Here is a 15,200-nt window from a genome sequence, read left to right on the forward strand (position 1 = left end):
CATATGATACATTAATTAAACCATAAAAATGTGAATAATTATAATAAATAAAAAAAAATAACTAAACTAATAAAATCAATCAAAATAAAACGTACTCAAATTAATTAAATCGTTAAATTTGTAACATAAATGATAAAAAAATAACTTAATCAAAATTGGACAATTACTAAAAATTAAAGAAATAATAAAAAAATGAAATTGAAATGAATCATTTTAAAATTAATTCAAATAAAACACTTAAATAATAAAAATGTAAAATAAAATCAACCAAAATATAACACTTACTAAAAATGTATCTAAACAAAATATGAAACTGAAATAAATAATTTTAAAATAAAATAAATTAAAATAAAACGCTTGATTTCCTCTGAAATTGATTTCATTTTTAAATTCTGTATTTTACATTTTCTATGATTTAATTAATCAAAATAAAACACTAAAACAAATATTAAATCTAAATGTACAATTGGGTAATTTTAAAATACAAACAAATCATTTTGATTTGAACACTTATTAAAATGACTTATTAAAAGTCATAAAAATGTAAATTAAATAATTTTAAAATTAAATAAATAAAAATAAAACACTTACTAAAAATTTATGAGATAAATAAAATTAATAAAATTAAAATGGGTAATTTATCAATTAAATATATAAAAATAAAATGCAACTTATTGTTGCTTTCCCCTTATTATGGTTTATTGGCATTGTTATTTATTTTTAATATTGTTATTGATGATTTGAAAGGCGCCCCTAAAGCGGATTAAATCATAAAAGTGTAAAACTGAACGAAACCGCGACAGCGTGAGTGTTTACATTGTTCGAGCTCCAGTATTTCACTGGGGTAAATCTCCACCTCCGTCTTCCCATCAGCCTCGTCTCGGCACAGCCAGCGGTGACTTGGGAACATGTAGTGATTCCCATGATTGGGAACCATGATCTGAACGCTGTCCAGAAACCAGCCGGCACGCATCCCTTCGTTAGTGTGACCAATCAGGAGCCGGTTGATCTGCATTCAAAAACATCTTAATGAGTTTAAAGTGCTCCTATTATGCTATTTTAAAGCTTCCTAATGTTCTTCTAAAGGTCTCCTACAACAGATTTACATGCAAAGTAAAAAAAACCCCACAAATTTCCTCATAATCTCCAATGCAGCATCAGCTCTTTTCTCTCAGTGTCTGAAACGCTTCGATCGAAGATTCAGTCTCTCTAAGCTCCGCCTCTCTGAGAGCTGCTCTGCTCTGATTGGTCAGAAACCAAACACTCATTATCATATCTGAATCTCAGCTCTTGATCACGTGAGAGGACGTGAGACTGGAATTAATGAGCGCAGTTCAGAATCTAATATCAGAATCTTTATATTCTAATGCATCATATTTCACACTGCATGACACGTCATATCCCAAAAAGCATAACATGGGCACTTTAATATGCGTGTGTGTTTGTGGTATGACAGCGACACACACCTGCCCGATGTCCGCGGTGTCGACGGTGAACACATCCACGCGTCCCGTCTCGAAGTAGTTGCGCAGGTTGTTGTCGGAAACCACGAGCATCATCCTGCTGGTGTCTCCCTTCTCCCCGTATAACTTCACAAACACTTTAGAGTCGGAACTTCCTCCGCTGACGTTTCCCGTCTTCACTGCGATGTGATAACTGACGTCTGAAAACAGGCACAAGCTAGTGAGCGCTCATCTGCCTTCCATGAACTCGAAATCTGATCTGTGTGCTGAATTCTGGGTTCCCTCGCACTGCGTCGATGACGATTTGGGGAACGCCTCCGCGTGAACCGGTGTCTCAAACCCTGATCTAATCACTGCAATCCTATTGGTCGGCGACAGCCTATGACGTCACTAGTGCGACCCGGAAGTATATAAGGGGCGCCTACAGAACATGTCAACAACTTATCGTCTGAAGGGACTGTCTTGTTTGTACGCTTCAACATGAAAACATCAAAAAGGCTTGTGAAAAACGCTTCAGGAAATGCGTGCATCCATGTCTAAGATATTTGACATCTGATGACACACACAACTTGTGCGTTTATTGCTAGGGCTCAGAGCACGCACGATCAGTTCCTGAGGGATCTGCCTGTGCCAACTATGAGTTTTCCCTTGACTCATTTCCCTCTCGTCTGCCCTCTTCTCCAGGAACTAACATTCTCTGATCCGGCAGCCAGTGCTCTGCTGGATATAAAAACAACCCAAGAGAGCAGGAGATGCTGATGAGAGTGAAGAGGATTTACAACCCAAACCCTCACATCCACCCAGACCCCTGAGTTGTGAGTGTTATGTAACGTCCATTCCTGCCCAATTTACACAATGAGATTGAAAATTCATCACCATCCGCGTACAAACTACGCCGATGTTGAGGGGATGCGCAAACACGGGTATGTGTCGATGCCCCAATTGACGAGATGTTCGCGAACTGTCTTGCGGCTGGAGAGGCACCGACACTAAGTGCCCCGGCCCTGCCTTTTAAGCCATATCAAAGAGAAAGTCGTGCTTAAATGGCAGGGCATACGCAGCGGCAGGTCTGGCTGGTGATGCCTTGCACACTATGGCAAAGTGTTGCAAGCACACCAGGCTGATCTGCTGTCAGATTTGGACCGTATAACACTGCGGCTGAACCCTGAGGCTGGACCCATGATGAGTTATTCCTTCAATTTCACGAGTTCCTTTGCCCATATAATCTTTAAGCTAATAAGGTTAAGCGTATTTGGCTTGCTGTCCGCAGTGGAGGGGCTCGAGGAAGCAGCTTCAACTCGAGCTTAGATAAACCCTCCAGTGGGACTGCTAATGCTTCGATGATGAGTATGGCAGCAAGATGCCTAAATTATGTTGGTGGAGTTGGGGAGCAAGGTGAGCGGCTGCTTATTTGCCCCGGCAGTTAATTGAAAGTTTAGAAGGGTTCATTCCTCCTGAAATTACGTTGTGAACTTCACTTAGGAATCCGTCTGTGGGTCTGGCATCGGGTTTGGTAGTAAATGCGCTCTTTCGAGCTCTTATGGCTATAGGCCTCCATTTGTGAATGTCGTTTAGGCCATCGCTCTATGGGCAGCAGGGTGAGCTCTGTAGGTCTCCTCCCTTTATGAGAGTCTTTAGTAAGGTTGAACAGTAGACCACGGTTCCCTGTTAGAAAGTAGTATGGGGGTGTTGGGTAGGGTTTTTATAGGATGCTGAGATTAAGGCCCTGAAGTTCCCATATATAGTTAAGCTATGCATACCCTTCCCAGAGGCCTCCTCTTGTGTTAGAGTCGGCAGGCTTATGTAGAGGGTAGTGCCAATCTGTAGTAGTGAACAGGTTAGATTTATTATATGGAAAATTCTCTAGTGAGGCCACCATTCATCTGAGCATCAAACAGACATTCTGGGCCCTATTTTAACAATCTGAAACGCAAGTATCAAGCGCGAAACGCAAGTAACTTTGTTGTCTTGGGTGCTGTTGCTTTTATACCGGCGGGATAAATTACTCTTGCGCCCGACGCAAATCTAAAATGTGTTGGTCTGAACTTCTGAAGTCGCTTCATTACTCATAGGTGTGGTTTGGTCGTTACGTGAAATAAACCAATCAGAGCGACATCTCACATTCCCTTTAAGAGCAGGCGCGCTTGTTCCATGGCGGATTGCTATTATAACGGCGGATTTGCCAGGAGCGGTTCACAGCCGAGGAGACCGGCGTTCTCGTCAGGGCCGTAAAACACAGAGAAGTGACATTGGGGATGGAGAAACACACCCAGATTAGCTTCGGTTAAACAGGCGTATGATAATTTGGGTAAATGTGTAAGCTAGATTTATGCCTAGTTTTTCACATCTTCGTGGACACAACAATGATTTCCCTCGTGTGTTAATATTTTTCCTTGTAATAATGTATGATTTTCTAAAAATGAAAACTGCTTCTGTGTAGATGAGAGAAGCAAAGTGTGTGTGCGTTGTGCACACGATTATGGCCAAGCATGCGCCCTTAAAATAGCATCTGAATAACATGTGCAACGCGCCACTGACTTTAGACGAGGTTTCTCCTGGTCAGTGGCGGAATTGTTTTCTGAAACTGCAAAATAGCACCAGGGAACGTTTGCGCCGGAACACGCCTCCTCTTTTCGCTGAACCGCCCCCAGGAGCGCAAGTTCATTCCCTAATTTACCGACGTGCGTCTGTGGAGGGAAAAGTCCGCTGTGCGCGGGTGCAAAATAGGAATGATACATGCGTCGCTGTACAAAGTCAGTTGCGCTGGGTGCAAGATAGGGCCCTCTGTGTGAGATGGCTTCCTCCCTATCATTTTTTCTACTGAGGCCACCGCTCTGTCAAGCTCCAGATATAACTACAGAGTCAAGCAAGTCGGGACACCTTGATAGCCACCTTATACTTGAGCAGCAGGTCTCCTCTCACTTTGAGAGTCATTTGAGAGTCGTTTTGAGATTATAGCTCTGAACTTCAGTCATGTAATATTTGTGTGTCGGCCCCTCACGGGGCAACCTCGATATCTGGCTTAGGCTTAGTAATTAGGAAAACGGTGGCGGTCTGCTAAGCATTCTTGCCTTGAGCCTCTCAGTATCTAAGTGTAGGTTCCTCGGAGCTAGAGCCCATCAGGAGATTTATTCCTGTAAATCTAGTTTTTCCTAGTACTGGCCTCCTCTTACTACAAGAGTTGTCTAGCCAAGGCCAGTCTTTTGCACTAGGTGTAAAAATGCTAGTGGTGTAATAGCATAGGTAGCAGGCTATCTTCAAAAAGCCTCCCATGCAGATATCTCATGGGCGTTGTCAGGCCTTTCTCTCTAGAAAGTAAGAAGTATTATGCTCAGGCCTAGTGTTGCTTTCGTCAACGAAAATGATGACGAAATATTGTCGTCAACGAACCGTTATCACCTGACGAAAACGAGACGAGACTAGACGTAAATGCATGGTCATGTGACGATGACTAAAATACATGTATAATGCAATATCGTTGACGAATAAAAACGAGACTAAATGTGGTTTAAAAAAATAAAAACTATGCTAAAATGTCTCTTCATTTTCGTTGACCAAAACGAGACGAGACGAAATGTTATAACGTCACGACGAATGAGAGAGTTGTGCGTGAACCCATAGCTTTGTCGGCTTTAAATTCTGGATTGCGATCTGGTCACCCGATTATCAGCGAATTTAACAATATATTACTCCATTAGTTATTCTATTAAAATGTCCCATTGATGTATTTGACACATTCATAATCATTACTTTTGCCGGTTCTTTGTGACAGCTGCATGTTATTGGCAGCGTCTCTGGTTACATGAACACGTCACCGCATCAGCGCCAGAACATGGAGATTTTATTTTAGAGAATAATCGCACAACCTATTCGATATCCTATAATTAAATAAACTAATCGAATATCCAAAAATCGTGACTCATCCCTGCATGGAATCTCTGGTTTCTTTTCCCAAATCTTCACTCACGTCACGTCTCACCCATTTTCTAAAGGTATTATAAACGTTTCTTGGTTCGCTTTTAATTAGGCCTATTATATTCGTATTCTTTACTGTGGTAAAGTAGAAAAACGCTGTAGGACAGATGGCCTACATTTGTACTTGCATGTCAAATTCTTTTTAACACAGTTTGTGCTTGTTATATAGACATAGGGCGCGTCAAGTTTAGTTGTAAAGCGCGTTTCACACGCGCGGGTGATTTTTAGTTTCACTTTCTCTGGCAGCGCAATCTCAAACATAGCCTAAATATTTCGCCCTTGTGGAGGATAAAATTCGCTCTTCAAACCAATTTACATCAAGTAGAAAACACAAAGATATCATAAAGAGATCGATGGAGATCGATATCTTCGTGTTTTCCTGCGTCCCACATCCCTCTCAAAGCGCAGAGTGTATATCACGCGTCTTTGTGTGGAAATATAAAACCAGTTTTTTTTTTAAAATAACCCCCCAACCACCGCCGGTAGTTGGTCCATTACCGCGGTGGTAAAAAAAAAACCTGCCACCGTCACAGCCCTAAATATAGGCCTACTAAATAGCCTATAATAAGATAGCCTTGTTTGAAATTCTATATTGACTGGGTTAAATAGAATCACATTACTAAAAAGAGACTAAAATACAATTTTCATTGACTAAAACTAGACTAAAATGTCATCAGTTTTCGTCGACTAAAACTAGACTAGACTAAAAAGAGTATGAATGTGACTAAAACTAATAAAAACTAAAATGACAGCCTGACACAAAGACTAGACTAAAACTAAAATTAAAACAGGCTGCCAAAAACAACACTACACTGTACTCAGCAGAAGTGCTATCGAACCTTTAAAGCAAGAGGAGCATAGTTTTACGCTACCGGACTATCGAGGAGGCCTACTGTGAGGCCTACAGCTTCGAATGTCACGGGCGTCAGCCCAGGCAGTGCTTCGGCTCTAAGGGAGCATACTCAACCATCCCAAATGGGAGGGAGTAACTAATCTGTCTCTACCTGAGCCTGGGTGGTGAAGAGTGATATCACATGAGCTATGGGTAGCAAAGTACTCTGAATAATGACCCTAACAAGGGGAGTACTATCAGCATGACGACCCTGAGGAGTGTATCAGGGTCGAGGCCTATTATCTTGTGTTTTTTACAAGACAGATTTTATATTCTCTAATAAACCCAAGGGAATAGAGGCCACAGTAAGTGGCCAATGACATTCAGCCTTATGACTTGAATTAGTTTATTCAAGGGGCTCAGCGGAAAAAATCCTTTTTCAATTTTAAGGCCTAGCAGGATAAACCAGCTACAATACTCAGCTCTAAAGGGCGGAGGCCTGAGTAGTGTTGTTTTTGGCAGCCTGTTTTAATTTTAGTTTTAGTCTAGTCTTTGTGTCAGGCTGTCATTTTAGTTTTTATTAGTTTTAGTCACATTCATACTCTTTTTAGTCTAGTCTAGTTTTAGTCGACCAAAACTGATGACATTTTAGTCTAGTTTTAGTCAATGAAAATTGTATTTTAGTCTCTTTTTAGTAATGTGATTCTATTTAACCCAGTCAATATAGAATTTCAAACAAGGCTATCTTATTATAGGCTATTTAGTAGGCCTATATTTAGGGCTGTGACGGTGGCAGGTTTTTTTTTTACCACCGCGGTAATGGACCAACTACCGGCGGTGGTTGGGGGGTTATTTAAAAAAAAACTCGTTTTATATTTCCACACAAAGACGCGTGATATACACTCTGCGCTTTGAGAGGGATGTGGGACGCAGGAAAACACGAAGATATCGATCTCCATCGATCTCTTTATGATATCTTTGTGTTTTCTACTTGATGTAAATTGGTTTGAAGAGCGAATTTTATCCTCCACAAGGGCGAAATATTTAGGCTATGTTTGAGATTGCGCTGCCAGAGAAAGTGAAACTAAAAATCACCCGCGCGTGTGAAACGCGCTTTACAACTAAACTTGACGCGCCCTATGTCTATATAACAAGCACAAACTGTGTTAAAAAGAATTTGACATGCAAGTACAAATGTAGGCCATCTGTCCTACAGCGTTTTTCTACTTTACCACAGTAAAGAATACGAATATAATAGGCCTAATTAAAAGCGAACCAAGAAACGTTTATAATACCTTTAGAAAATGGGTGAGACGTGACGTGAGTGAAGATTTGGGAAAAGAAACAAGAGATTCCATGCAGGGATGAGTCACGATTTTTGGATATTCGATTAGTTTATTTAATTATAGGATATCGAATAGGTTGTGCGATTATTCTCTAAAATAAAATCTCCATGTTCTGGTGCTGATGCGGTGACGTGTTCATGTAACCAGAGACGCTGCCAATAACATGCAGCTGTCACAAAGAACCGGCAAAAGTAATGATTATGAATGTGTCAAATACATCAATGGGACATTTTAATAGAATAACTAATGGAGTAATATATTGTTAAATTCGCTGATAATCGGGTGACCAGATCGCAATCCAGAATTTAAAGCCGACAAAGCTATGGGTTCACGCACAACTCTCTCATTCGTCGTGACGTTATAACATTTCGTCTCGTCTCGTTTTGGTCAACGAAAATGAAGAGACATTTTAGCATAGTTTTTATTTTTTTAAACCACATTTAGTCTCGTTTTTATTCGTCAACGATATTGCATTATACATGTATTTTAGTCATCGTCACATGACCATGCATTTACGTCTAGTCTCGTCTCGTTTTCGTCAGGTGATAACGGTTCGTTGACGACAATATTTCGTCATCATTTTCGTTGACGAAAGCAACACTCAGTGCCTGTTGGCAATGTAAACCCAAGAGCTGGAGGCGCTCCCCTTTTTAGGGTCCCTTTTAAGAGTGCCCAGCCTCCACTTGGCCTTGAAGCACTGTGTAGATCCAGGATTGAGTAGAGTTACTCCCCTCGTTTACAAGGGTTAGAAGAAGCTCTATGCTGAGTTCTACTCTCCAGGATGCCGGTCTCTATGATCCGGTCTGTGAGCAATTACTGCCAATATCTGCAGTCCTCCCTATCGGATACCTCCACAAGTGAGGCAAAATATGTTCGAGACTCTGTTTAGGAAACAGACGGGTTGTTGGCAAGACTAGGTCAGTAAATTAGACCAGGTCAGCCTCCCTGGTGGCATGTGGGGTTGACTTCATGTCCCCCTCAGAAAGTAACTGGACGGGACTCCTTTCGGACTCCCTGGCCATATTCCCTTAGAGAAACCCCTTCCATGGAAGCTGTTGGTTCCAAGCCTTTGATCGGCCTTGGTAGGCCTTCATTGTATCGGAGGCCTCTTTGAGGCTTATAGCTTGGGCAGTGGCCAAGTCGGGGATATTGTCACTGACAGCCTGTATGTGACCTAAAGGGGGAGTGTTTTGGCATTTCAGTGAAACTGCTGTTTTTTGACGTTTTTGTCACAGCCATAATTTGGCATGCACTCCCCTCAGCATGGTGGCATTGGTATCGTTCCCATAGCGTCAAATCGACTCAGTGCGAGTTCCCACGTCTAGGTTACGACTGTAATCTCTGTTTCCTGAGACCAGGGAACGAGACACTGTGTCTTTCGCCATGCTGTGGGGATGCCTGCCAAACAGTCCAATCAGACGATAAGTTGTTGACAGACGATAAGTTGTTGACACGCCCCTTATCTACTTCCGGGTCGCACTAGTAGTGATGTCATAGGCAGTCGCCGGCCAATAGGATTGCAGTGATTAGATAAGGGTTTCAGACACCGGTTCACGCAGAGGCGTTCCCCAAAGCGTCATCGACGATCGTTCTCAGGGAACAGAGGTTACAGTCGTAACCTAGACATTTACTCTTGATTGCATGGCTTCCCAAACTGTTTTTTATAATAATGAATTAAATGATAAAAATGTCAAATTGAAATAAATTATTTTAAAATAAAATAAACCAGAATAAGACACTTAATAAAATTAAAAATACAAAAATAAATAATAGCAATCAAAATAAAACACAAATTAACAAAATTTAAAATTATTTTTTTAAATAAAAACAATCATAATAAAACACTTACTAAAAATGTATTAAATATTAAACTTCAAAATAACAACAGACAAAATACTAAAGAAAACTAAAAAAGATGAAAGTCAAGTGACCGACATCAAAGAAGAACCGTTCACGTGCAGATGTGCTGTTATATTATTGAAATATTAACATCAAGAAAATATTCTCAACAGCTCAAAGGGCTTCAGCTGAGAAAAAAAGGTTTGGGAATCCCTGATCTAATGGTTTAATTAGATTATAAATGACTAGATGTGAAAAGCATCATAAGAAACTCACTGTAAAGTCTTTGTCCGTCTGCGAATGGCACCAGCTCACGAACGATCTGCCCGTCGTCTTCCCCGCGGTCCAACCATCTGCACAGATGAAGACGAGACGAGGACATGAGCCGCTTCTGTGTGTTAAAGCACTGATCTGGATGCAAGTTCATGATTGTGACCTGTTGCATGGGAATTCAACGGCCTGTGATTCGGCCTGGCCTTCCTCTCGGATCTGCACTTTATCCAGGAACCATCCGCAGCCTCCGCCTCGCCCGTCGTGACCGATCCGAACCCGGCGCACTTGCCCGATCGACACCGCCTCGATGATGAACTCGTCAGCCTGAGACCAAACACAGGAGAGCAAAGGCGGAAAGTTTTTGCTTAGTATTTCTGGCTTGTTCATGAATCAAGATGCATTTACTGGAGAAGAAAAATGAGTGAAGATATTAAGTCTTGTTTGCTGAAATATGTATCAACATTTTCGACACGACTTCAATAATCAACTCATCAGCCTAGAAACACAGAAGAGCCAAAGACTGAATGTTTGGCTTGTTCATGAATCAAGATACATTTACATATAATTTACTTAAGATATTAAATCTTGTTTACTGAAAAAAAAATTATCAAAATGTTATGCTCAAAACAAGAACAAATATCTGCCAATTATGGAACACCACAAGTGTCACTGAAATAGTAATAAAGCATTTCATTCATTAATAGCTAATTGTGCAATAAAAATAGGCATTATTAAATTTGCTTAGTAATTAATTATTTAATCTATACATAAATAGACTAAGTAATGCATTGGCTGATTTTTTAATGGACAATAAAAGTGGTAATTATAAAAAGAATTTATAAATGAAATATTAATCCATCAATAAATGTACAGCATTCAAAATATATTAATGAATACGTAAATAAATATTGGAATTTTAAATTGTTTTTGGAATTTAATTGTCTGAAATGATCAGCTGTTGTCAGATTCAATACAGTCGCTGCTTCATCTGTCAATCAAAGTTTATCTGCGAACAAAACACTCAAATGTCCAAACAAACATATATTTGTGAATGTCAGCCTTTAAGAGACTGAACGGCAGTGGGCGGGGCTTATAATTACAGTGGGCGGGGCCTATGGTCGATGATCTCTAACTATTTGTCGATGTCTCGATCTGGAGGCGGGCATATGCAAATATATATGCCTGTGTGACATCACAGATCCTGCAATATCAAAACGAGCTGTTTTTGGAGCTTGATTAAATAAATATATTGTTTATAATGAGGAGGACGTTTTAAGCCTCTTATATCTCAAAAGAACAAGGCAAATTTGAATCTTAAAAATATAACATTAAAGGAGACATATCATGCTTTTAAATTGTTCCTTTTTACATATAGAGCTCGGGCGTAGACGTTATGGAATGATGCATTGTGGGTAACGGCGGCCATTTTAGAGGCAACGCAGAAGCGTTCGGAATAAAGTAATAGCGTAGCCGACCGGTCTCCACCGGCACCGAGAAAGAAAGAGAAAAAGTTATGGGCCGTGACAAAAAAAGTAGGCTATACTGTATACTGACAAACTTAATAATGAAGCCAAACAACGCTACTTAAAAAAAAAATTAGATTATAGGCGAATCGATCCCTATGAATAAAGTCTGGAGTAGGCTAATACCAAGCCTCTGTTTCCCTGATATTTTCCTACCTGGTCTGTGGAGTGAGCGCTTACACCTCCGATCCAGAGCCGGATTTACAATTTCCTGTGCCCTCGGCAACAACATTCACACACACATTTTAATTGTTTAATAAACAAATGGGGTTTTTTTTGTCACAGTCGGCTGCAAAGATGAGGTTGACGATGCTGATTGGCGATCTTCGCTGTACGCGCCAGAGAGAAATGCAAATTGCATACTGATTAACTTACATAAGCAGAGAGCTGTCTGTTTTCTTTCGTTTTGAATTGTTTGTTTAAAAGTAGACACTTTTAGAAAAGTAGAAACTTGTCACTGGAGGCTCACTTGCAGTTCACAAATGGATGAGTGCAAGATCTGCATATCTACAAGGTAAACGCGGAGAAAACAATCGTTCGCACCGTGAACCAAGCATCAGTGGTGACACACACACACACTTGTCAGATTCTGTGAGCTATGAAGCTTGTCTATGCGGGTTTGTTACACTTCAGGAGTAATTTATCATACGTGCAATAATCCACTGTTTTCGTCCGGTTGACGACCAGCGGCGACCCAAGCCATTCAATGAAAATAGGGAAAACTATTATGATTTATGAGGCGTTTCCCCTGTCGATCATGAGACCGATTACAGCAGTTCACAATACAGCAATACTGAACCATTTGCCAAAAAATAACCTAAATTAATGACCAAATGATCAACGTTACCTACTGCCTAATATACGCTACTATACAGTACATCTACTTCCGTACCGTGATTCCCACAATGCATTGCGGCGTGACGCAACGATCCCGAGCTCTATACATCATACATTTGTGGTCTATATAATGCGGAACTGCAATGCTTGGGTCAGAATTCCTCATTATTATAGCTCCACGGGCCCCTTTTTTATCCCTTTTCTGAGGTGCTTCTGACAGCAACTCGTTTTGGTGCGGTCTCTTTAAATACAATTGAGACACTTCATACCCCGCCCCCCTCTCCAGGTTGCAGAGGTTCAACTCCACCCCGTTCGGCCATTTTTGTAGTCTGATATCAGAGATAGGATTATCTAGCAGCACAGAAACTTTTTATTCACACGTTATTAACAAAATGTCAACAACGGAAGACTTGTCCAGCCAGCCTTACATGTTCGAGCCAGAGTTGGAGCCGGATCGAGATGAAAATGAAGACGACGAACCTGCAGAACAACGTCTTCATAGTGGATGTATTGCAATGGTGTGTTACTGTATTTACACATGAAACTTTGGTCTTCCGACATTTTACCACCGTGTCGATTTATTTTGATTAATATGTGCAAGGGAGAGAGAGCTAGACAGCATCTAGTTTGGAGACGGTGTCTTGTTTACACTTTCGCCGGGCTCCGAGAGAGAGTGCGAGCGCGCGCGAGACCGAGTCTCTCTCTCTGCTCGTTCTTTCAGTCAAACATGCGCCACAAGCGCGGCAGTTCATCTACAATAGACGGTGTAATGAAGCGTGTGGGTTACTACATCCAACAACCGAACATTTTAACTTACCCTCTCGTAACTTCTGCATCCTTTAGCTTGGACTACAAAATTGCAGCGAGAAATAATAATGGCGGATCGCTCGAAGTGTTGGGCTGGAAGTCAATGTCCTTATTTGGCAGTTCCGCTGCAAATGCTGTGACGTGATAGTTCACAAAACGTCATAGATAACAGAAAAATCGGAACAGGTTGAAAAATATGACCAAAACAGAATATAAAGATATCAACGAAGCACCTGAAGAGAATAATTTCATATTTTCTGTACTTCTAAACACTCCAAATATACAACAAAATGCATTTAAGGGCTAAAAAAGTGCATTTAGCATGATATGTCCCCTTTAAATTAATTTTAAGATGTGCCGAGAGAGCGAGTCACTTCTAGATCTCCACAGGAACTGCACTAACGTTGCCCTTCTCAAACTTGTTGACGTTGTTCTTGCAGTTGATCAAAGCGCGTTCGCCCGTGTCTCCCAGATCTCCGATCAGACACAGGAACACATGGGCATCCGTTCCCCCGCCGCTCACGTTCCCCGTGGAGACAGTGACCCGATACTTGATAACTGGAGGAACACAACACAGATATACATTAGAGAGCAACATGAGGGTTTATACTGCACGTCTGTTCTGATCACGGGAAAAAACATGCTACGTAATGCATGATAATCACTGGCGGGTCATAACTGCCTCAGATCTACATAATCAGAATAATCCAAAAATTAAGTACATTGCAAAAAATTATGTTCTCCCTTAATCTTGTTACCAACATGCTAAATTATGCTATCAACATGCTAGCAATGTGTTGATTCTTGTTAGCTATTTGTTAAATAATGTTAGCAACATGGTAAATCATGCTGGAAACATGGTAAATCATACTAACAAACATGCTAAATCATGCTATCAGTGTGTTAAATCATGTTACCAACATGTTAGAAATGTGTTATATTAAGCTAGCAACATGTTAAATCATGTTAGCAACAAGCTAACAATGTTAAATCATGCTAGCAACATGTTAAATCATGCTAGCAATGTGTTAAATCATGCTAATCAAGCGTTAATATCAAGCGTTATATCAAGCTAGCAACATGCTAAATCATGCTAACAATAAACTGTATTCCCTTCTAAACATTCAAACTTTAAACTTTTGAAAGTTTAAAACTTTTTCAAACTTTTTCAAACTTCAAACTTTTTCTAGACAATTTTTTAATCTAGTTTTATATTTACTGTTTTATATAGATTTTTATGTATAACGTTAGTAAAAATCTAATTCTTCATTGTTTGTTGATGTTCATGTTAGTAGTGCATTCACTAATATTTACAGATCCAACTTTGGAACTTAAAACTGTATTAGTAAATGTTGAAATTACATTTGACTAAGATTAATAAATGCTGTAGAAATATTGCTTATTGTTAGTTCATGTTAACTAATATAGTTATGTTATATATAGTAATGTTAACAAATGAAATGTATCTTATTGTTAAGTGTTACAGAATGTATTTTCTGATATGATTTGAAACAAAATGACCAAATCTAAGTGATAAATGAGTTAAAGTTCAAAGGTCATCTTAACATAGCCAGAATACATGTTAAATCATGCTAGCAGTGTGCGCAATCATGCTAACAACATGTTAAATCATGCTAGCAACATGCTAAATAATGCTAACAATATGTTAAATCATGCTAGCAACATGCTAAATCAAGCTAACAATATGTTATATCGTGCTAGCAACATGATAAATCATGCTAACAATATGTTAAATCATGCAAGCAAAAATGCTAAATCATGCTAGCAGTGTGCTATATCATGCTAGCAACATGTTAAATCATGTTAACAATATGTTAAATCATGTTAGCAACATGCTAAATCATGCCAACAATATGTTAAATCATGCTAGCAGTGTGCTATATCATGTTAGCAGTGTGCTATATCATGCTAGCAACATGTTAAATCATGCTAGCAGTGTGCTATATCATGCTAGCAACATGTTAAATCATGCTAGCAACATGCTAAATCATGCTAGCAACATGCTAATCATGCTAGCAATGTGCTCCAACATGCTAGATCATACTTAGCCAGAACACAGAACCTAACATGTGTAATCTAATAGGTTACTTTACTAATGTAACTTGTAATCAGCAACACACTAGAGTTTGTAATGAATCTTTATACGTGGCAGTGGCTCTGGGATCAGCTCTCCTGTGGCCGGAAGCTCTCGCACAACCTCGTTATCATCCTCGTTAGTGTCCAGCCAGCGCTCGCAATGGAACTTGTACATTTCCTTCGTTAAAGTTTTCATTATGGATATCTT

General features: G+C 39.9%; 1 protein-coding gene across 1 annotated transcript in view; it reads right to left on the reverse strand.

Moving 5' to 3' along the window:
- The window catches only part of loxhd1b (lipoxygenase homology PLAT domains 1b), a gene marked incomplete at its 5' end in the record, with an annotated part of 66,382 nt that overhangs the window by 33,539 nt on the left and 17,643 nt on the right, over positions 1-15,200 (reverse strand). Inside the window, 6 exons of the mRNA XM_081349827.1 lie at positions 817-1,009; positions 1,467-1,663; positions 9,732-9,808; positions 9,892-10,052; positions 13,299-13,453; positions 15,062-15,197. Of these exons, the coding sequence (XP_081205953.1) occupies positions 817-1,009; positions 1,467-1,663; positions 9,732-9,808; positions 9,892-10,052; positions 13,299-13,453; positions 15,062-15,197 (919 nt within the window). The remainder of the gene's footprint in view (positions 1-816; positions 1,010-1,466; positions 1,664-9,731; positions 9,809-9,891; positions 10,053-13,298; positions 13,454-15,061; positions 15,198-15,200) is intronic.

Source organism: Scardinius erythrophthalmus, assembly GCF_964197995.2.
Source record: "Scardinius erythrophthalmus genome assembly, chromosome: 20".
Classification (NCBI taxonomy): Eukaryota; Metazoa; Chordata; class Actinopteri; order Cypriniformes; family Leuciscidae; genus Scardinius; species Scardinius erythrophthalmus.